The 22,960-nt window shown below is 39.4% G+C and overlaps 2 protein-coding genes across 5 annotated transcripts; one reads left to right on the top strand and one right to left on the bottom strand.

The window, feature by feature from the left end:
* Window positions 1-7,646: 7,646 nt before the first annotated feature.
* LOC134318322 (protein qua-1-like) lies at window positions 7,647-8,775 on the bottom strand. The gene is made up of 2 exons (XM_062999185.1): window positions 8,726-8,775; window positions 7,647-8,403 (listed from the first exon to the last, which is right to left on the bottom strand). The coding sequence occupies exons 1-2, from the start codon at window positions 8,773-8,775 to the stop codon at window positions 7,647-7,649; spliced, it is 807 nt and encodes a 268-aa protein (XP_062855255.1).
* Window positions 8,776-15,874: 7,099 nt separating this feature from the next.
* Window positions 15,875-21,656, top strand: LOC134331410 (NAD-dependent malic enzyme, mitochondrial-like). 4 transcript variants are annotated; one of them, XR_010015138.1, is made up of 6 exons: window positions 15,875-15,947; window positions 18,400-18,486; window positions 19,603-19,713; window positions 20,142-20,243; window positions 20,683-20,780; window positions 21,340-21,656. XR_010015138.1 is itself a non-coding variant. In XM_063012853.1 (6 exons), the coding sequence occupies exons 2-6, from the start codon at window positions 18,408-18,410 to the stop codon at window positions 21,499-21,501; spliced, it is 519 nt and encodes a 172-aa protein (XP_062868923.1). In that variant the 5' UTR covers window positions 15,875-15,947; window positions 18,400-18,407; the 3' UTR covers window positions 21,502-21,656. The 4 variants fall into 4 exon arrangements, 2 of the variants coding, with proteins under 2 accessions (XP_062868923.1, XP_062869005.1); XM_063012853.1 differs by lacking the exon at window positions 20,142-20,243 and adding an exon at window positions 21,035-21,103; XR_010015133.1 differs by having other exon boundaries at window positions 20,142-20,780.
* Window positions 21,657-22,960: the final 1,304 nt, after the last annotated feature.

Below are 22,960 nucleotides of genomic sequence, written 5' to 3'. Positions count from 1 at the left end.
TGCGGTGTTGCACTTCAATTTTGGTGTTTTGATCGGGGTTAATATTGCTAGCACTTTATCACACTTCATTTAGCACTTACAGGGATTGCTGCGGAGACTTTCAGGTGGTACTCACCGGTTGATTTCACCTGGAAAGAGAAATATATAAAGAGAAGAAAAGAGAAAGTATGCACAATTGTATGGTCACATAAATGAACAATAAAATTGAGAATGTACATGTACTGTATATGTATGCGGATATTGATTCAGTTTTGACAGATGTTTTCCCACCAAACTTCCCTTCCCCCCATCCACCATAGCCTACCCTTAAATAGCCTAACTACAATAAACCCTATCTTAACCATACCTTACTCTACAGGACTTCAGTCCTAACCCCAATAAGCTTAACCCTAATCATAATTCACCCTTAAACTACCTTAACCATAACCTTAATAACCCTATCCTAATCATAACCTATCCCTAAATATTCCAACCCTAATGATAATAAACTTAATCATAACTATAATTTATTTCTGAGTATTCTAACCTTAACCTCAATAAACCCAAGCCTAACCCTAATAAACTTAATCTTAACCACAAACACCTAATTACTCTAACCCCAACCTCAATAAATCTAATCTCAACCTAATCCCTAATTACTCTAACCCTAACCTCAATCAAACTTAATCCTAACCATAACCTAACTCCTAATTACTCTAACCCTAACCGCAATAAAATCTAATCTCAACCATAACCCAACCCCTAATTACTCTAACCCTAACCTCAATAAATTTAATCCTAACCATAACCCAACCCCTAATTACTCTAACCCTAACCTCAATAAATTTAATCCTAACCATAACCTAACCCCTAATTACTCTAACCCCAACCTCAAAATATATATAACCACAACCCAACCCCCAATTACTCCAACCCTAACTTCAATAAACCTAATCTTAACCATAACCTAACTCCTAAATTACTCTAACCCTAACCTCAATAAACCTAATCTTAACCATAACCTAACCCCTAATTACTCTAACCCTAACCATAATAAACCTCATTTCAATCATAACCTAACCCTTAATTACTCTAACCCTAACCATAATAAACTTAATTTCAACCCTAACCTAACCCCTAATTATTCTAACCCTAACCACAATAAACTTAATCTTAACCATAACCTAACCCCTAATCACTCTAACCCTAACCTACAAATAAACCTAATTTAAACTATAACCTAACCCCCAAGGATTCTAACCCCAACCCTAATAAACCTAATCTTAACCACAACCTAACTTCCTAATTACACTAACCTCAACCACAATAAACTGAATTTTAACCATAGCCTAGTTCCCAATTATTTTAACCCTAACCTCAATAAATCTAATCATAATCACAATCTAATCCCCAATTACTCTAATTTCTATATACCTAATTTTAACCATAACCCCAATAAACTCAATCTTAATCACAATCTAACCACCAATTACTCTAACCCCAAACCCAGACATAAACTATTCTGATCATAATCCATTTTATAATGAATTTAATTTTGGCCCCAATGAATATATTCTTGACCCTGACCCATTTTTTACCACCTTAACCATAAATAATAATATTATTAATTGACTAAAAACATAAGTCTAGAGGGAAATTCCAAAACAAATGAAGGTCCTACGTAATAGTAACCTTAATAAAAGATGGAAAAAAAGGTTATAACATAAGAGGGACACCTGAGGGCGCCATAATCAGTGTGATGTCCTCGGGAAGACAGTTCAGGTCGGAGAGGTGAATCAGTGAAGCTGGCCCCCCATGTGGTCAGAAATGGAATATAAATATTATTATTCGTTTGTGCTGCGTTTGTGCTGGTTTGTGCCGTAGGAATCATCGTTTGTGCTGGCACCGTTTAAGAGAAATTAAGTATTATATTGTATTACCCGTGACGTCACTCAGCCCCCCATCAGAGCCCAAATTGCACCAAAACCATCTCATTCGTTTGTGCTACGTTTGTGCTGCTAAAAGAAAAATTTGTGCTCTTTTAATTCTCAAGTTATTACGCTATAAATATTACACCTGTGACGTCACCAGCCCCCCATTAACGTCCAAATTGCACCAAAAGCATCTCATTCGTTTGTGCTGGTTTGTGCTGCTAAAAGAAACATTTGTGCTCTTTAAAATCTTAAAATCTTTAATCTTTTCAAATTAAAGGAAGTGTTTTACTGCCACTGCTGAAGGTGGTTATGCCAGTTTTCATGTTAACAACAATTATTTTTTTACATGGATGATACAGGTCTTTAATAGTTGTTTTCCAAAAGAAAACATTCCCGTATTTTCTTTATTTCCATTTTATGCTGCTTTGTTTATTAATCAAACTGTTCAGTGTGACACATTTGCAAACAGGTTAGGGTGATATAAGGTATTAAAGTATATTATAAAGTATTATTTTGGTCCCTTTATACAAACCCAGAAAAGATCTCCTTCTTGCTAATAATGTACAATTTGCTCGAGGCCTCTGTTGGATAAGGGTCCCAAAAGCATTTTCCCCATCCTCACAGCAAGAAGGTGCCTGGGTTTGATTCTCTGGCTGGGCACCCAGGGTCTTTTCTGTGTGGAGTTTGCATGCTCTCCCTGTGCACTGGTTTTCTCCCACAAGTCCAAAGACATGCAGTTAGGCCAGTTAAAACTACTAAAAGTTGCCCTGTGTGTGAATATGTTAATTAATCAGACTCACCACAACCCTGACCTGGATAAAGCAGTGGTAAAACAGACAGTAAATGAATTAATCAACATTTTCAAAGTTGTTTAAAAAGGTTAAAACATATTAAAAAGTCTTAGACTCTGTAAAGAACAGATACATTTTTCATGCAAGTGGTCATGACTACTGGAATTATTAACATGTGCTTGGCTAGGCTTCAAAAAGCATACTATGCATACCACTCAACGTAAAACCTCCCCAAAGGCAGTATGTAGTAATGTAAACAAAATAAGCATAAAATATATGATTTACCATTTGGGCTGAAAATCAATGTATGTAATCAGAACTCAAGTGCATGGCTAAAAGGAATGTTTACTAATTTGGGTATTTTAGTTACACCTATAGTTTAAACACAACCATGCATTTTCATATACAAATATTGACAGCATACAAAAAAATCACACCTCCGTGAAGCTGGCCCCCCATGTGGTCAGAAATGGAATATAAATATTATTATTCGTTTGTGCTGGTTTGTGCCGTATGAATCATCGTTTGTGCTGGCACCGTTTTAGAGAAATTAAGTATTATATTTTATTACCCGTGACGTCACTCAGCCCCCCATCAGAGCCCAAATTGCACCAAAACCATCTCATTCGTTTGTGCTTCGTTTGTGCTGGTTTGTGCTGCTAAAAGAAACATTTGTGCTGTTTTAATTCTCAAGTTATTACGCTATAAATATTACACCCGTGACGTCACCAGCCCCCCATTAACGTCCAAATTGCACCAAAACCCTTTAATTCGTTTGTGCTGGTTTGTGCTGCTAAAAGGAACATTTGTGCTGTTTTAATTCTCAAGTTATAGGCTAAATAATATTTTTTTTTATATAAATTGAGGACATTTAGCCCAATAAAATGTTCAAATTGCATCAAAACCATCTCATTTGTTTGACATCATTTTGTTTGACGTCATCTCATCTGGATGATGTCATTGGATGTGGATTCCACTTTGCACAGATATGTCAAAGCACTCAGCCATACTGCGTATCCTCTTCAATATCCTCTTGAAACTAAACACGCAGTTTTAATTGGTTTTCATGTTTTAATTGATATTCCTGCAATTTACACAACTTATGGCAGAACATAACTTACCACACATCTGTAAACTGTGAATCACTTAACACTACAGAAATATACACTACAAAAGTATAGGTTTTACATGGCATTCTCTCTATTCATTCTTATTTAGTCGCATCAATAATTTTAATGTCAAAAGTCCTTTGATAAATAAACCAATTGTCCTTATGTGACTTCTTAACGGTGGGAATCTTTATTTTAAGCCATGTTTCCATGAGGACCAAAGTCTGAGATACAGGGTGGGGACCTGTTTGACTGTAAGCAGTCATTTTCAGACAGCACAACTTAAACTTAAACTCCTAAAATTTCTTTTCCAGGTAAAAACGTGACTAAAATAACAGTAAGATGACTTATTTTCAATATTTTGTACTTTATTGTCACTTTATGAAGAGAAAAGTGTCTCAGTAGACTCAACATCAGTAATAAAATACTGAGGCAGAGTTGGAGTGTTTGTTGTATGAATACAAGTATTTTATGAAGAATGCAATGCATGTCTAATTTGACATGCAGTTTACTGGTGATCAGGATTCCCATATGTGTATCACTGTAATGACACTGTAAAGAAGTAACCCCAAAGCATCCTCGGCTCATTAACATTGTTTGCAAGAATCTACTGCAGCATCCACTTACAAAACACACAAATATATAACCCTCACCATATAACGTCATATTAGTCATTAAGGTTATATACTTGTTTATCCATCTCCCTGTGCAACTTGCTGTCAGTTCTGTTAGGTCTTTACAAATCTGCATACTTTACACATTTATACTTTCCATCATGCTGCCCTGCATATTTATTGTATTAAGATGCACTGCCTTGTCTAATTACACTGCACTCATTCATTTTGTTTGTACTTTCCCTTTCACTAGATAGCATGCTGCACCAAAACCTTGGCAGAATGTCATTCTGCTCCACTATACACCACATTACCACGTTATTATAAAGACCTACCTTTCAATTACGCTCACTGGCCAGTAAATTGGGCTTCAACAACCCAAGGCATGGCTTGAAAAAACATTATTTTTATGCAAGTTTTATAAAAAATAAAAAAAACACATATGAGAAAGACCATTGTCCTAGCAACAAAAAGTTGGTAGTCACGTTTGACTAAGGTCTGAGCATACTTTTCTTTTGTCCTCTCCTCAGGCAACTGTTGGAAGAGACATTCCAGGAAAGAGCTTTCATAGCGCATAAACACATAATTCTCATTTTAAGGTAATTTATTGCTTCTAATAAAACCCTGTAATAGTCCTCTGAGAATTTTAATCATATTAATGACATTTAGAACAAGATTGGACAGTTCTGTGAAAAATATAAAACAAACATATGCTGTACATACACATTAAAAGGCAAGTGAAAGACAAATCAACTGAAATTGAAAATGATTGCATCAAAAATATAGATGAAGGTTAAGGCAGATGAAGACAGTGACAGCTCTAATTCTGGCACATGGTCTCATGTCCTAAATGAAGAGATCTGGAACATGACCAGATTAGCCTGCATACTTAGTTTCAAGAGAGCAAAAGTGTACCCACACAGTGCATCTAAGTGCATTGACATCACTGGCCACTGTACTGCAAAATTGTCCATTTCCAGTGAGAGTCTACCAGAGGTGAGCACACCAGCAGTGCTAAAATGCAGAATTGATTACATTGATGACAGTCTTCATACTGGAAAGGTAAAAGCACATGCTATCTGGAGAGAAAAGACTGCCGGTCTCTGAGGAACTCTGGCAGGGTAAAAAACTGCTACATGTGTGGCGAGCCACAGAGGCTTACAAGATAATGCCACTCGGTAACCCAGAGCTACCCACCTACCAAGCCTGAGTACATTAAGAAAAGCCAAACAAGAGAGAGGGGATAGGGAGGTAGAACACAAACACCCCATCCTTTCCCCCTCATCTAATAAAATACAGTGTGCCTCATAGGGGCAGTATTCATGACATCGGCCTTGACAAATTTTTTATGCCACTATTGGACCCCCTCTCAACTACTAGTCAAAATACTAGTAAAGACTCAAGTGTAAGTTTTGATGCTACAGGTACAGTAGTCAAAAGGCTCACTAAACAGAAACATCAGGACATACAGTATATTTCCATATCAAGGAGTTCTGTCCTCACATGGAGATACTTCTATTCACATCCCAGTGGTGCAAATGCTGTCTGAGCGGCATGACATTAACGCCATATCAAACTGGGTCTCTGAATGGCTTAGAGGAGGAGCATCTGTACCAAAAGAAGTTGTTTCTGATTTCTCTCTTGCATTACTGGGTGGTCTTGTTAAAGCCTTTACTTCTTACTCTGGTTTGAAGACCTATATAAATAGAATAACAAAGACATCAGAGCTATAACACAAACCATGGAATTTTGCTGTGACTAAACTTTTTTAAGCTATGTTACATTTTGATTATTTGGTGAGTCTGTAGGTAGAATTTACTTGTTGACGGCCCACAAGCATTTAAAACCTTTGAAATAACATTAACATTTGGAATTCACAAATCAATTTAGCTGTGTAAAATGTGTATGGATAATGTTATGGATAACATTTTAACATTTAAAATGTTAAAGTTTTTAAAGGTAATTCGATTATAATAAATTTCACTCTGTGATGCAATTTTAACATTGTTAGGGGCTAAGTGTCCTCACTTAATAAAAAAAAAGAGAGAATTTAGCCTATAACTTGCAAATTAAAACAGCACAAATGTTTCTTTTACCAGCACAAACGTAGCACAAACGAATTAAAGGGTTTTGGTGCAATTTGGACGTTAATGGGGGGCTGGTGACGTCACAGGTGTAATATTTATAGCGTAATAACTTGAAAATTAAAACAGCACAAATGTTTCTTTTAGCAGCACAAACCAGCACAAACGAATGAGATGGTTTTGGTGCAATTTGGGCTCTGATGGGGGGCTAAGTGACGTCACGGGTAATAAAATATAATACTTAATTTCTCTAAAACGGTGCCAGCACAAACGATGATTCCTACGGCACAAACCAGCACAAACGCAGCACAAACAAATAATAATATTTATATTCCATTTCTGACCACATGGGGGGCCAGCTTCACTGAGGTCAAACAGTGGTGTCCTTTTGTGACTCATTTTATTCTTGTATTCTTTTATCATTTTATCCCTATTATAGTAGACTTTGGTCTGCTCCCACCAATGTGCCAGTGCACAAAAAGGGAAAATACTCCCTAGCCTAAAATGAATAAGTCATTTTCCCCTAACCCTAACCCTAGACAATCAGCAGTGTGTGGAATGTTAAAAAATAACAAGAAAAAAAGGAAAAGAACAGTAAAGTGCACAGAAAAGTACCTGAATCGATTGAACAAGATGTGAACAGGTCGGTTGACATTCTTCTGACTTATCATTCAAGATTGGAGCCCTTCCACCTTGAAAAACCTGAAATCATACTAAGTAAGTGATGTGGCATGACTATTCCAAAAGATGGCAGCAGAGGATCAAAAATGAGCGGTGCCTTTCCAATCTACACTATCAAATACTTTATCGGTCTGTTAACTGAGGCCTGTCAATTCCCAGTCTTGCTATTAATGCCCAATTTGAGTAGTTTTCTGCTGCTATACTTTGAATCATGCACTTTAGATCCGCATAAAGCTGCTGTAGTTCCCACTTGAATGTAAATATTTAAAATTCCTTAGTTATCTTAGTTATTTCTTCTAGTTTTTAAGTCTTAAGTTTTATTTCTACTAAACATAGTTTCTCTTGCTTTTTATATTTTACATTTTATTATGTTTACACACACCGAGACCTGAGTAACTGCATTTCGTTCTAATCATGTACATGGTTTTGAATGACAATAAAGCTAACCCTAACCCTAACCATCATCACCGTTACCATCATCACCGTTACCATCATCACCGTTATCAGCATAATCATCACCGTTACCATCATCACCGTTACCATCATCACCGTTATCAGCATAATCATCACTGTTATCATCACCGTTACCATCATCACCGTTACCATCATCACCGTTACCATCATCATCACCGTTATCAGCATAATCATCACTGTTATCATCACCGTTACCATCATCACCGTTACCATCATCACCGTTATCAGCATAATCATCACTGTTATCATCACCGTTACCATCATCACCGTTACCATCATCACCGTTACCATCATCATCACCGTTATCATCACCATTACCATCATCACCGTTACCATCATGACCTTTACCATCATGACCTTTACCATCATGACCTTTACCATCATCATCAACTTTACCATCATCATCACCGTTACCATCATCACCGTTACCATCATCACCGTTACCATCATCACCGTTATCAGCATAATCATCACCGTTACCATCATCACCGTTACCATCATCACCGTTATCAGCATAATCATCACTGTTATCATCACCGTTACCATCATCACCGTTACCATCATCACCGTTACCATCATCATCACCGTTATCATCACCATTACCATCATCACCGTTACCATCATGACCTTTACCATCATGACCTTTACCATCATGACCTTTACCATCATCATCAACTTTACCATCATCATCACCGTTACCATCATCACCATTACCATCATCACCATTACCATCATCACTGTTATCATCACCATTACCGTTACCATCATCACCGTTACATCATCACCGTTACTATCATCATCATCATCATCACTGTTATCATCATCATCATCATCATCATCATCATCACCGTTCTCATCATCACTGTTACCATCATCATCATCACTGTTACCATCATCATCATCATCATCATCATCATCATCATCACCGTTCTCATCATCACCGTTACTATCATTATCATGAGCATTATCACGTAAATCAGTATCAGCACCAGTGTGTGTGTGTGTGTGTGTGTGTGTGTGTGTGTGTGTGTGTGTGTGTGTGTGTGTGTGTGTGTGTACCTGTCCACGAACATGACGACCGTGTTGGATTTATCTTTGTGTTTTTGCATTTCCTTCTTTAACCAGTGAACCTTCTGTCCTCCACCAACAGTCTTAGCTACATCACCTCCTCTCCATTCTTCACCCAGACCAAGCACCTACACACACACACACACACACTGTATAACACACATCACCTCCACTAGGTAACATGAACAGAAATAAAGACCCACCTTCACCGTGTAGTTAAACTGACGCGCTGTTCTCATGAACCTCTTAAAACCGTCTGTCTCCTCTGTCGCCGCGGTGATGACCAACAGCTCATCTGTAAACACCGGAACTACAGCATAAATACAGCACTACGATGCTATAAACACCAGCGCATGATTAGCCGTCCTGGTGACGAATAAAACACTACAACTACAGTATAAACACTGGTATTACTGTGGTATAAACACTAGCACTGTGCAATAAACACTGGTATTAGTGTGCTACAAACACTGGTATTGCTGTGATATAAACACTGGTATTAGTGTGCTATAAACACTGGTATTAGTGTGGTATAAACACTTACACTGTGCTATAAACACTGGTATTAGTGTGCTATAAACACTGGTATTAGTGTGCTACAAACACTGGTATTAGTGTGCTACAAACACTGGTATTACTGTGATATAAACACTGGTATTACTGTGATATAAACACTGGTATTAGTGTGCTACAAACACTGGTATTAGTGTGCTACAAACACTGGTATTAGTGTGCTACAAACACTGGTATTAGTGTGATATAAACACTGGTATTAGTGTGCTATAAACACTGGTATTACTGTGATATAAACACTGGTATTAGTGTGCTATAAACACTGGTATTACTGTGATATAAACACTGGTATTAGTGTGCTACAAACACTGGTATTAGTGTGATATAAACACTGGTATTAGTGTGCTATAAACACTGGTATTACTGTGATATAAACACTGGTATTAGTGTGCTACAAACACTGGTATTACTGTGATATAAACACTGGTATTACTGTGGTATAAACACTTACACTGTGCTGTAAACACTGGTATTACTGTGATATAAACACTGGTATTACTGTGATATAAACACTGGTATTAGTGTGCTACAAACACTGGTATTAGTGTGATATAAACACTGGTATTAGTGTGCTATAAACACTGGTATTACTGTGATATAAACACTGGTATTACTGTGATATAAACACTGGTATTACTGTGGTATAAACACTTACACTGTGCTGTAAACACTGGTATTAGTGTGCTATAAACACTGGTATTAGAGTTGTAGTGTACAGTAGCTCTGTGAGTGAAGGTATTTATAACCGGTGCTGTAACCGACTGTGTTCAGTGTTAAACTCTTCTGTCGGTGTTAAATCAGTCCTGTGATGTGAGGTGATTAATAACATGTAGCGCGTGCAGCTCATTAATCCTCTAAATGTAAACAAAGTGCTCAATTCTTTATTGTCATTTTACTGTACACCGAAGTGTACAGAAAAAACGAGATTACGTGCATTGGTTCACGTTAAAAACACCACAGGTTTAAAAAATAAGAAATATATGTAGAATAGTAATAGAATAGTAAAGTTAAATAATACTACTAATAATAATACTGACATTACGAAAATTGCACATTGTAGTTAAAGTATTGCACATGCAGAAAAATGTTAGCAATGTTAGCAACAGTGTTTACACCGGTGTATTGTGGGAAATAGAGTTTATCATTCTGAATGAAACAGAAAGTTTGGACTGTGTGTGTGTAACTGTTATGGTTTTATTTACCAGGTGAATGTGTGTGTGTGTGTGTGTAACGGTTAGTAATGGTTATATTTACCAGGTGAATGTGTGTGTATAGTGTGTGTGTAACGGTTAGTAATGGTTATATTTACCAGGTGAATGTGTGTGTATAGTGTGTGTGTAACGGTTAGTAATGGTTATATTTACCAGGTGAATGTGTGTATAGTGTGTGTGTGTAACGGTTAGTAATGGTTATAGTTACCAGGTGAATGTGTGTGTATAGTGTGTGTGTAACGGTTAGTAATGGTTATATTTACCAGGTGAATGTGTGTGTGTGTGTGTGTGTGTGTGTGTGTGTGTAACGGTTAGTAATGGTTATAGTTACCAGGTGAATGTGTGTGTGTGTAACGGTTAGTAATGGTTATAGTTACCAGGTGAATGTGTGTGGGCCAGTGATAGCTCAGTGGTTAAGGTACTGGACTAGTAAACAGAAGGTTGCCGGTTGCCACCACCAAGTTACCACTGTTGGGTCCCTGAGCAAGGCCCCTAACCCTCAATTGCTCATTGTGTAAGTCGCTTTGGATAAAAGCGTCTGCTAAATGCTGAAAATGTAAATGTGTGTGTAACGGTTAGTAATGGTTATATTTACCAGGTGAATGTGTGTGTGTAACGGTTAGTAATGGTTATATTTACCAGGTGAATGTGTGTATAGTGTGTGTGTGTAGTGTGTGTGTAACGGTTAGTAATGGTTATATTTACCAGGTGAATGTGTGTGTGTGTGTGTGTGTGTGTAACGGTTAGTAATGGTTATATTTACCAGGTGAATGTGTGTGTGTATAGTGTGTGTGTAACGGTTAGTAATGGTTATATTTACCAGGTGAATGTGTGTGTGTGTGTGTGTGTAACGGTTAGTAATGGTTATATTTACCAGGTGAATGTGTGTGTGTGTGTGTGTGTGTGTGTAACGGTTAGTAATGGTTATATTTACCAGGTGAATGTGTGTGTGTATAGTGTGTGTGTAACGGTTAGTAATGGTTATAGTTACCAGGTGAATGTGTGTGTATAGTGTGTGTGTAACGGTTAGTAATGGTTATAGTTACCAGGTGAATGTGTGTGTGTGTGTAACGGTTAGTAATGGTTATAGTTACCAGGTGAATGTGTGTGTGTGTAACGGTTAGTAATGGTTATAGTTACCAGGTGAATGTGTGTGGGCCAGTGATAGCTCAGTGGTTAAGGTACTGGACTAGTAAACAGAAGGTTGCCGGTTGCCACCACCAAGTTACCACTGTTGGGTCCCTGAGCAAGGCCCCTAACCCTCAATTGCTCATTGTGTAAGTCGCTTTGGATAAAAGCGTCTGCTAAATGCTAAAAATGTAAATGTGTGTGTAACGGTTAGTAATGGTTATATTTACCAGGTGAAGCTCGCGCTCTCTCCGGTACCGACTGCAGCAGCACGGTGATACGCAGCACGAGGAAGCGGAACTCCATCATCATCCTCCTCTCACTGAGCGATAACAGCGGTGAGTGCAGCGCGCCTCGGTTCTCCAGGTTCGGTCCCGGTTTGCGCTGTTGATTCCGTTACTGTAACGGAGAAGACGAGTTCGTATCTGATCTCTGACCAATCACAGCGCGGGGGGACTGTGAGTGACGGGTAAACAGCCAATTAGAGCGGGACAGATGGGTTCAGGCTCTCTGTAGAAAGTCCCGCCCTCCAGGAGGCGGAAAGTTCGCGAGAGTCTCGTGCCACGTCTCACCAGCGCTCACACAGCCGCGTTATTGATTCAGCGCGAGCTGCAGGGCGGAGGGTATACACACACACACTACACACCACACACACACTATATACACACACATTACACACTACACACCACACACACACACACATTACACACTACACACCACACACACACACTATACACCACACACACTACACACCACACACACTACACACCACACACACACACTATATACACACACATTACACACCACACACACTACACACCACACACACACACACTATATACACACACACACACACCACACACACACACACACACTATACACCACACACACACACACACACACTATACACACACACACTACACACCACACACACACACACACACTATACACCACACACACACACTATATACACACACATTACACACCACACACACTACACACCACACACACACACTATATACACACACATTACACACCACACACACTACACACCACACACACACACACTATATACACACACACACACCACACACACACACTATATACACACACACACACATTACACACCACACACACACTACACACCACACACACACACACTATACACCACACACACACACACACACTATACACACACACACTACACACCACACACACTACACACCACACACACACACACACACTATACACCACACACACACACTATATACACACACATTACACACCACACACACTACACACCACACACACACACTATATACACACACATTACACACCACACACACTATACACCACACACACACACTATATACACACACATTACACACCACACACACTACACACCACACACACTATACACACACACACTATACACATTACACACCACACACACACACTATACACCACACACACACTACACACCACACACACACACACTATATACACACACATTACACACCACACACACTACACACCACACACACACACTATATACACACACACACACACACTACACACCACACACACACACTATATACACACACACACACATTACACACCACACACACACTACACACCACACACACACACTATACACCACACACACACACTATACACACACACACTACACACACACACTATACACACCACACACACACACTATACACACACACCACACACACTACACACCACACACACACACTATATACACACACATTACACACCACACACACCACACACACACACTATATACACACACACACACTACACACCACACACACACACACTATATACACACACACACACATTACACACCACACACACACTACACACCACACACACACACACTATACACACACACACTACACACCACACACACTACACACCACACCCACACACACACACACTACACACCACACACACACTATATACACACACACACACATTACACACCACACACACACACACACTATATACACACACACACACTATATACACACACATTACACACCACACACACCACACACACACACTATATACACACACACACACTACACACCACACACACACACACTATATACACACACACACACATTACACACCACACACACACTACACACCACACACACACACACACTATACACACACACACTACACACACTCCTGTCAAGCTGCGCATGTACGGTGAAAGAGCGTTTAGTGTTGTTGGCCCAAAGTTATGGAACACCATCCCCCTTTATCTCCGCTCATGTTCCTCCTTGACAATTTTTAAGAAGCAATTAAAAACTTATCTCTTTAGAACTGCTTTCCATAATTCTTAGTTTTATTGAATACTTGTTTTTAATTTGTTTTATTCTCAGTTATATATATATATATATTTGCAGTAGTACTATTTACTTTCTTATGTTTTATTACTCGTTTTACACCTTTTCTGTTGTTCTCTTTTAATTTCTTTGATGTGTAAAGTGTCCTTGTGTATCCTGAAAGGCGCTTATAAATAAAATTCTATTATTATTATTATTATACACACACACTACACACACACACTACACACCACACACACACACACACTATATATACACACACACTATACACACACACACACTATACACACACTACACACTATACACCACACACACACACTGGACACACTACACACACACACTATACACACACACACACTATACACACACTACACACTACACACCACACACACACACTATATATACACACACACTATACACACACATACACTATACACACACTACACACTATACACCACACACACACACACTGTACACACTACACACACACTATACACACACACACACACACTACACACACACACACTATATATACACACACACACACACACTATACACCACACACTACACACACACACACACTATATACACACACACACACACTATACACACACACTACACCACACACACACTATACACACTACACACACACACACTATACACACACACACACTATACACACACTACACACCACACACACACACTACATACACACAAACACACACTACACACACACTATACACACACACACACACACTCAAACTCAAAAGAAGCTTTATTGGCATGACTAATAAGGACATTCGTATTGCCAAAGCAAGTTACAGAGAAATATAAACATAAGAAAGAACAAAAATATACAGAACAGTTACATGTGCAAAAAATATAGAATAGAATAAAATATTAATAAAAACAGTGCAAAATAATAACAATAAAAAGTATAATATTTACAATAATGAGGTAGTAAAACAATCAGTTTGTGCGTGTGTGTGTGTGTGTGTGTGTGTGTGTGTGTATGAGACATGGTCACCCACTGTCCCTCACCTGATGACAGGTGTGAGTGTATATGAGTGTGTGTGTATAGAGTGCTGCTAGTGTGCAGCTCTCTCTGTGCTCCCCCAGTAGGTGGGGCAGTTTGTCGGGGTCTGGGAGGGAGGTAAAGTTGAGGATGATGTTATTAAATTTAGGGAAGAATTGGGAGCGGACGTGGTGGTACTTGGTACACCGGGTGAGGAAGTGCAGCTCCGTCTCTACTGTACTGAGAGTGCAGTGCTGACACGACCTCTCCTCCCGGGGCAGCCAGGACCGGGTGTGTCGCCCCGTCTCCACGGCCAGGTCGTGTGCGCTCAGTCTGTACCTCGTCAGGGTGTTTCTTAACACACACACACTACACACACTCACTCACACACACACACACACCATCACACACACACACACACACACTATACCCCCCCCCCCCCCCCCACACACACACACACACACACACAGAAGTAAGGAGCGGTGTTCAGTAAGAGAATGTGGAGTGGGTGGGTCAGAGCCTGTTTTACCCTCAGGAAACATTATTGTTACCAACAACAACCAGATTCAAATCATTTACACCCCAAATCCCAGAGGATCCCAGAGGATCACCCAACCCCAAACCAACTCATGACAACCGTTTTACAAAATGAAGATAAATAAATAAAATAGTGACATCAGTAACATTTATAATCATCAGAACCAGACGCTGCTGAATTTAATACAAATCAAATATTCATCTGATCAACACAATTTTTTTAAACCTCTTTAATCTTTTGATCAAAATGTGCTTCTGAACTTTATCACTGTTTATTTTATTACGTAACACAGTAAACACACACACACACACACACACACACACACACGTACACACAGTGCAGATGATCTGAGAGCTGGTTAGAGGTGAGTAAAGCTGTTGAATATTTGATTATAAAACATTTTTTTTGGGGGGGGGGGTGTAGGGTTAGGGTGTAATGATCAATCACCCTCCACTCTGTTGGTGCTCGTTTGTATCGTTGTGATTATTTATCACAATCAAACATGAATTTATTGTAATGAGGCTGTTTAGTGGCCGCTCAGGTGGAACAGTGGTAAATTACACTGGAAATTTCGGTAATTTTAGAAATAAACTGGACCCACTGCAATCCGGACCAGGATAAAGAGATGGTAATACATAAAAACAAAATTCATTTAACAATTAACATTTATAACTTTAGATTTGATTTTATTCCTGTTTTTAGTTTAATTAAATCAGAAACAGAGATGATAACAGAAGAAAATACATTTTCATCAAATAATCATAAATAAATAATATTAATAATACATCTATAATTATAAATATATAATATTAATAATACATCTATAATCATAAATATATAATATTAATAAAACACACACTGTATATACTGTATATATATATATGTATATATATATATATATACAGTGTATCACAAAAGTAAGTACACCCCTCACATTTCTGCAAATATTTTATTATATCTTTTCATGGGACAACACTATAGACATGAAACTTGGATATAAGTTAGAGTAGTCAGTGTACAGCTTGTATAGCAGTGTAGATTTACTGTCTTCTGAAAATAACTCAACACACAGCCATTAATGTCTAAATAGCTGGCAACATAAGTGAGTACACCCCACAGTGAACATGTCCAAATTGTGCCCAAATGTGTCGTTATCCCTCCCTGGTGTCATGTGTCAAGGTCCCAGGTGTAAATGGGGAGCAGGGCTGTTAAATTTGGTGTTTTGGGTACAATTCTCTCATACTGGCCACTGGATATTCAACATGGCACCTCATGGCAAAGAACTCTCTGAGGATGTGAGAAATAGAATTGTTGCTCTCCACAAAGATGGCCTGGGCTATAAGAAGATTGCTAACACCCTGAAACTGAGCTACAGCATGGTGGCCAAGGTCATGCAGCGGTTTTCCAGGACAGGTTCCACTCGGAACAGGCTTCGCCAGGGTCGACCAAAGAAGTCGAGTCCACGTGTTCGGTGTCATATCCAGAGGTTGGCTTTTAAAAATAGACACATGAGTGCTGCCAGCATCGCTGCAGAGGTTGAAGACGTGGGAGGTCAGCCTGTCAGTGCTCAGACCATACGCCGCACACTGCATCAACTCGGTCTGCATGGTCGTCATCCCAGAAGGAAGCTGACGCACAAGAAAGCCCGCAAACAGTTTGCTGAAGACAAGCAGTCCAAGAACATGGATTACTGGAATTCCCTGTGGTCTGACGAGACCAAGATAAACTTGTTTGGCTCAGATGGTGTCCAGCATGTGTGGCGGCGCCCTGGTGAGAAGTACCAAGACAACTGTATCTTGCCTACAGTCAAGCATGGTGGTGGTAGCATCATGGTCTTTGGCTGCCTGAGTGTTTCCGGCACTGGGGAGCTGCAGTTCATTGAGGGAAACATGAATTCCAACATGTACTGTGACATTCTGAAACAGAGCATGATCCAAAACTGGGCCTCATGGCAGTTTTCCAACAGGATAACGACCCCAAACACAACCTCCAAGATGACAACTGCCTTGCTGAGGAAGCTGAAGGTAAAGGTGATGGACTAAACCCAATTGAGCACCTGTGGCGCATCCTCAAGTGGAAGGTGGAGGAGTTCAAGGTGTCTAACATCCACCAGCTCCGTGATGTCATCATGGAGGAGTGGAAGAGGATTCCAGTAGCAACCTGTGCAGCTCTGGTGAATTCCATGCCCAGGAGGGTTAAGGCAGTGCTGGATAATAATGGTGGTCACACAAAATATTGACACTTTGGGCACAATTTGGACATGTTCACTGTGGGGTGTACTCACTTATGTTGCCAGCCATTTAGACATTAATGGCTGTGTGTTGAGTTATTTTCAGAAGACAGTAAATCTACACTGCTATACAAGCTGTACACTGACTACTCTAAGTTATATCCAAGTTTCATGTCTATAGTGTTGTCCCATGAAAAGATGTAATAAAATATCTGCAGAAATGTGAGGGGTGTACTCACTTTTGTGATACACTGTATATATAATAATACATAAACTATAAATATGTAATAATATAAACCTGTAATATTAATGTTAAAAAACTTTTCATGTATAACACACTCACACACACACACTCACACAAAATTTCACATACTTGTACATCTGCTCTACACACACAGAAATACACACACTGTCTTACACTACACATCTACACACAAGTTACAATAATTTCTTTATAATCATGTATACAGTATATATATACACAGTATATATATATATATATGTATGTGTGTGTGTGTGTGTGTGTGTGTGTGTGTGTGTGTGTGTGTATTTGTGTGTGTGTGTGTGTGTGTGTGTGTGTGTATAGCTGTAACAATGAGAGACTCCTCAGCGGTCAGCAGCAGTGATCACGATGAGTTCGACAGCAGCGACAGCACCACGTTTTGGAGAAAAGGTCAGAGTTCACACACACTCAAACTCAAAATAAGCTTTACTGGCATGACAAACACACACACACACACACACACACACACACACACACACACACACACAGCCACTAACCCTAACCCTTCTGGACTTATTTTAGTTTCAGACGATGTAGAACGTTCTAAAATGTGATTTTATTCCTCAGGAATTAAAAAATACTAGACAAGCCGTAGCCTAGTGGTTAGGGTACTGGACTAGTAATCAGGTCACTGGTTCAAGCCCCACCACTGCCAGGTTGCTGCTGTTGGGCCCTTGAGCAAGGCCCTTAACCCTCAATTGCTCAGATTGTATACTGTAACTGTACTGTAAGTCACTTTGAATAAAGGTGTCTGCTAAATACTGAAAATGTAAATGTAAAGTGTTGAGCTACACTTCCTGTCATGAGAGGAAGTAGATGAAGGTAATCCAGACATTATCATGGTGAAGGTCTTGGAACCGGAACATATTTTTTTACATGACTGTCACTTAAAGCATCTTTCTAGCAAAATGTCTTCTTAAGATCATTGTAAGTACATGGAACAGTGGTCTCTTGTCTGTGTTTGAAAGAAAACACAAACTGCCACCTTATGCTAAGAAGAAATTTTGCACCTTGTCATATAAAAACACTGTGAGTTTATTTTGACTGTGTGGGGTTAGGGTTGGGGTTGGGGTTAGGTTAGGGTGTTGTTGAATTGAGTAGACTCAGATTTTATGTGTTTTAGTATTTTGACGCTTCACTTTATTCCTTTACTGCTTCAGCCCTGAATCATCACGTGTGTTTTTGTGCTCCTGGGATTAACACAACGCTCCCTTCAGAAGCGCTTTAAAAAATGACTCCACAGGGGAACAGTGAGTGCGTTTAAAACACTAGCATAAGCATCTCACATGTCCCAATGACAGATTTAATTACCCAAAGAACAAAGAAGAAATAAATCTAAACTGACTGAACTGCTGCTCACTGGATATCTCAGGGGTTCCAGTGACCACGGCACCACTCACTGTCCCTCACAATTTCTTCTCATTCTGATATTTGATGTGTTCATTAGTTAAAGCGATGTGTGTGTGTGTGTGTGTGTGTGTGTGTGTGTGTGTGTGTGTGTGTTAGACTTCAGCGTACCTGCAGCACCCTCTGGCCGATCTTGCTGGTTACAGTGGGCTTGTGTGGTCATCTCAACCATTTTACTAATCTCACTCATCATCTCCATGTCCCTAACCAGTGAGTAAAACACACACACACACACACACACACACACAATTTCAGCCCCAGTCTGCACAGCTAAATGAACCAACATGTCAATAATAAGCAGGTGGAACAGACCAAGAGAATCCTCGTTTGAAGACCCCACCCACATAGTTCGGTCATCCCACCCTAGCAGATACGGTGGCCAATTAATGTCTGCTGAAGGCACTGCCAATTATGCCCGCTAGATGGTGCCCAGCCAACCGGTGGCAACGCCGAGTTTTGAACTGAGGAGTTCAGAATCTCGGCGCTGGTGTGCTAGTGGAATATCCTGCTGCTCCACCTGGGCACCATATTTTAATTATTTATTTTATCATTTAACTTCTGATACATGGTTTCTATGTGTATGTGTGTGTATGTGTGTGTGTGTGTGTGTGTGTGTGTGTGTGTGTGTGTGTGTGTAGAGTCGCAGGTGGACAGCAGGTTCTCTGATCATACACCCTATAGCAGGGGTATTCAACTAAAATTTGAAGAGGTCCAGTTAGAGAACATTTCTTGAATCAAAGGTCCGGAATGTTTAACTATATATACAGTGTATATGTACGTACCTAAGATTGTGTCATGGTAGTTGTTTAGTGACTGAACAGAACAGGATAATACAAATGTGTTTTAAGATAGAATATTTTTGATATATACGACTGTCTTGGATGTGCTAAGAATAACAAGGAGCAGACTGTCTCTAATTCAAGGTTAAGTGGAGTCTGTTGTTGGTCAAAATGTAAGAGAATTCAAGCCTAACTGATCATAGAGTAAATTTGATTGTTCATAAAGGATATTAAATAAAGAATCACAAAATTATAAACATGAAATATAAAATGTATTGTAACAGTAGGTGTAGCTCATCAAATGGCTAATGAATGTGCTTTTCTGAGTGTGTGTGTGTGTGTGTGTGTGTGTGTGTGTGTGTGTGTGTGTGTGTGTGTGTGTGTGTGTGTGTGTGTGTAGGTACAGCATCAGTAGCTCTGGCGGGATTGTTAGCAGCGCAGCGTGTTGTAGGAAAGCCCATCACTGATCATACAGTTCTGTTCCTGGGAGCCGGAGAGGTATACTCACACACACACACACACACACACACACACACACACACACACACACACACACACACACACACACACACACACACACACACACACACACACACACACACACACACACACACACACACACATATAATTTGTAAAGTAATGATATGTTTATACCTCTTGTACAGTATGTTTTTGGAGTTTTAGGGGTGTCTACAAACTGTCTGAACTAGTATAAGCGTTAGTAGTGTGTAAGTGTTGTGTGTGTGTGTTAGGCAGCTGTAGGCATTGCTAACCTGATTGTCATGGCACTGATGGAGGAGGAAGTTTTTTGCAACAGTTTGGTAAAGTTTGTACATCATACAGATACATGCTGTGGAAATGTAATTAAACACATTGTTATCAGTGCTGTGAGTGGAACTAGCGCTCCAACCAAAAATATAAAGTGTCTAGTGATCAGAAAGTGTCTACTGATTGACTAAAGAAAGATAAATACACCTTGTGTTCCTAACTGTCCACCCACAATCAGTGCTAACAGGGCATGTGTTCCCAAAAAAAAAAAGTGTGTGTGTTTGTTTAGGTGGTGGAGTTTCTGTACAGTAAAGGAATGGCATTTCGGTACCCAGAGCCACTGGATAAGGAGGCGTATGTGAGATCCATTGTGTGGAACACGGAGTACGATTCCTTCCTCCCAGACATCTACGAACGGGCTGGAGTGTCCCATAGTCCTATAGTGGAGTAATCATACACCCTATAGCATACACCTGAAACAGTCACACCCTTCATTTACAGCTGTGTAATGTTTAACTATCACACATCCCCATGGGGAGTGATTCCTAAACTCCTTCTGCTAATGTAAATGTACAGTGTTGCTATTAATAAAACACTCCACGTGTGTGTGTGTGTGTGTGTGTGTGTGTGTGTGTGTGTGTGTGTGTGTGTGTGTGTGTGTGTGTGTGTGTGTGTGTGTGTGTGTGTGTGTGTGTGTGTGTGTGTATCAGCTAATACATTTAGTGCTTTGTGTTTCTATGTGTGTTGGTGTGTATTTGGGTTTATTTCACTGCCGGCTTACAGTATTCATTATAATAAAATGTGGGGGTGGGTGGGGGTAGTTGGGGCAGTGAGAAAATCTCGAAAAAAGTGTAACTTTAGTTTCACCCTAAGCTGGATTTTAACATAGGGCCTAGAACCTGAGAGAACTACATGTGCTGCACTCAGCCCACTGTGCTACTCAAACAACGACGTGTTAGATCTGTTGTAATGCTGATATAACCTGTGCACACAATAAGCCTAAAAGTGAAAACTACTTAAAATAAAAAGAAAATGCTTTGTAATTCCCACAGTAACGTCAGAAGCCATTCACTCTGTTACAGGTTGAAAAATAGTGAAGAAATAGCCTTTGCTTGATTTGAATGAAGTTGACCCAACAAAGCATGTGTTTGTACCATTTCCATTCTGTCCCAAATGTTTGTGATGTAGAGTTTTATATTTGTATTTGTCTTTCTATTGTTATTTAAAAAATATGCAATTTGCACAGTTAGGTTAGTAATTAGTATAGTTTTGCTTTGTGTTTTCATGTACTCCCATGTAGTGTTTTAATGTAGAAGTACATTTTCACCAGCTGTAGAAAAGGGCAATGAAACAAGTTTACTTTGAAATACCATGATTATTAGCTCAGGGGGATATTCCAGAAAGCGGGTTTAACAAACTTCAAACTTAAACCTGAACTGCGAGTTGACTTATCTCACCATGTCATAGCCAGAGTTTTCGGATCCACAAAAGCGGATCAGGGTTAGATTACTCAAGTCTGAGTAGATTGAACCCAGCAGAAGCGCGTTGACGGTTAACTATAAACAGGCATTCTCAATGGAGTTGCGATAAATAGATTGACCATGGATGTGAATGAAAGAAAAAGTAGTCCGTCATATTTGACACCAATAGAAGTGTTATTTTTAATGTTTGCGTGTGCAGATCCTGAAAATGTTTTAGACGTGAAAGTAATACAGCAGCGGAAAAGGAGCTCGCAAATGGCAAAAACAGTTAATGAGTTTAAATGAATAAAAAAAACGTAACCATAATTAAACATTTAGCAGAAGGATAGGGTAAAATTGTTTAATATGTCAGTTGTAATATTTGTCTCGATTTTAAACGTTTTTTTTTTTTCATTTACTCAATCTAGGTGTAATCAGATGCACATTGCA

This window comes from Trichomycterus rosablanca, chromosome 1, assembly GCF_030014385.1.
Source record: "Trichomycterus rosablanca isolate fTriRos1 chromosome 1, fTriRos1.hap1, whole genome shotgun sequence".
Classification (NCBI taxonomy): domain Eukaryota; kingdom Metazoa; phylum Chordata; class Actinopteri; order Siluriformes; family Trichomycteridae; genus Trichomycterus; species Trichomycterus rosablanca.
This window is presented reverse-complemented; position numbering and strand designations above follow the sequence as displayed.

Coding starts and splice junctions, on each gene's coding strand:
- LOC134318322 (XM_062999185.1), bottom strand. CDS start 8,775: ATGCAAAAACACAAAGATAAATCCAACACGGTCGTCATGTTCGTGGAC. Junction 8,404..8,725: donor GTCGTCATGTTCGTGGACAG/GTACACACACAC, acceptor TGATGATAACAG/TGATGATGGTAATGGTGATG.
- LOC134331410 (XM_063012853.1), top strand. CDS start 18,408: ATGAGAGACTCCTCAGCGGTCAGCAGCAGTGATCACGATGAGTTCGAC. Junction 20,781..21,034: donor TGTTCCTGGGAGCCGGAGAG/GTATACTCACAC, acceptor TGTGTGTGTTAG/GCAGCTGTAGGCATTGCTAA. Junction 21,104..21,339: donor AAGTTTTTTGCAACAGTTTG/GTAAAGTTTGTA, acceptor GTGTTTGTTTAG/GTGGTGGAGTTTCTGTACAG.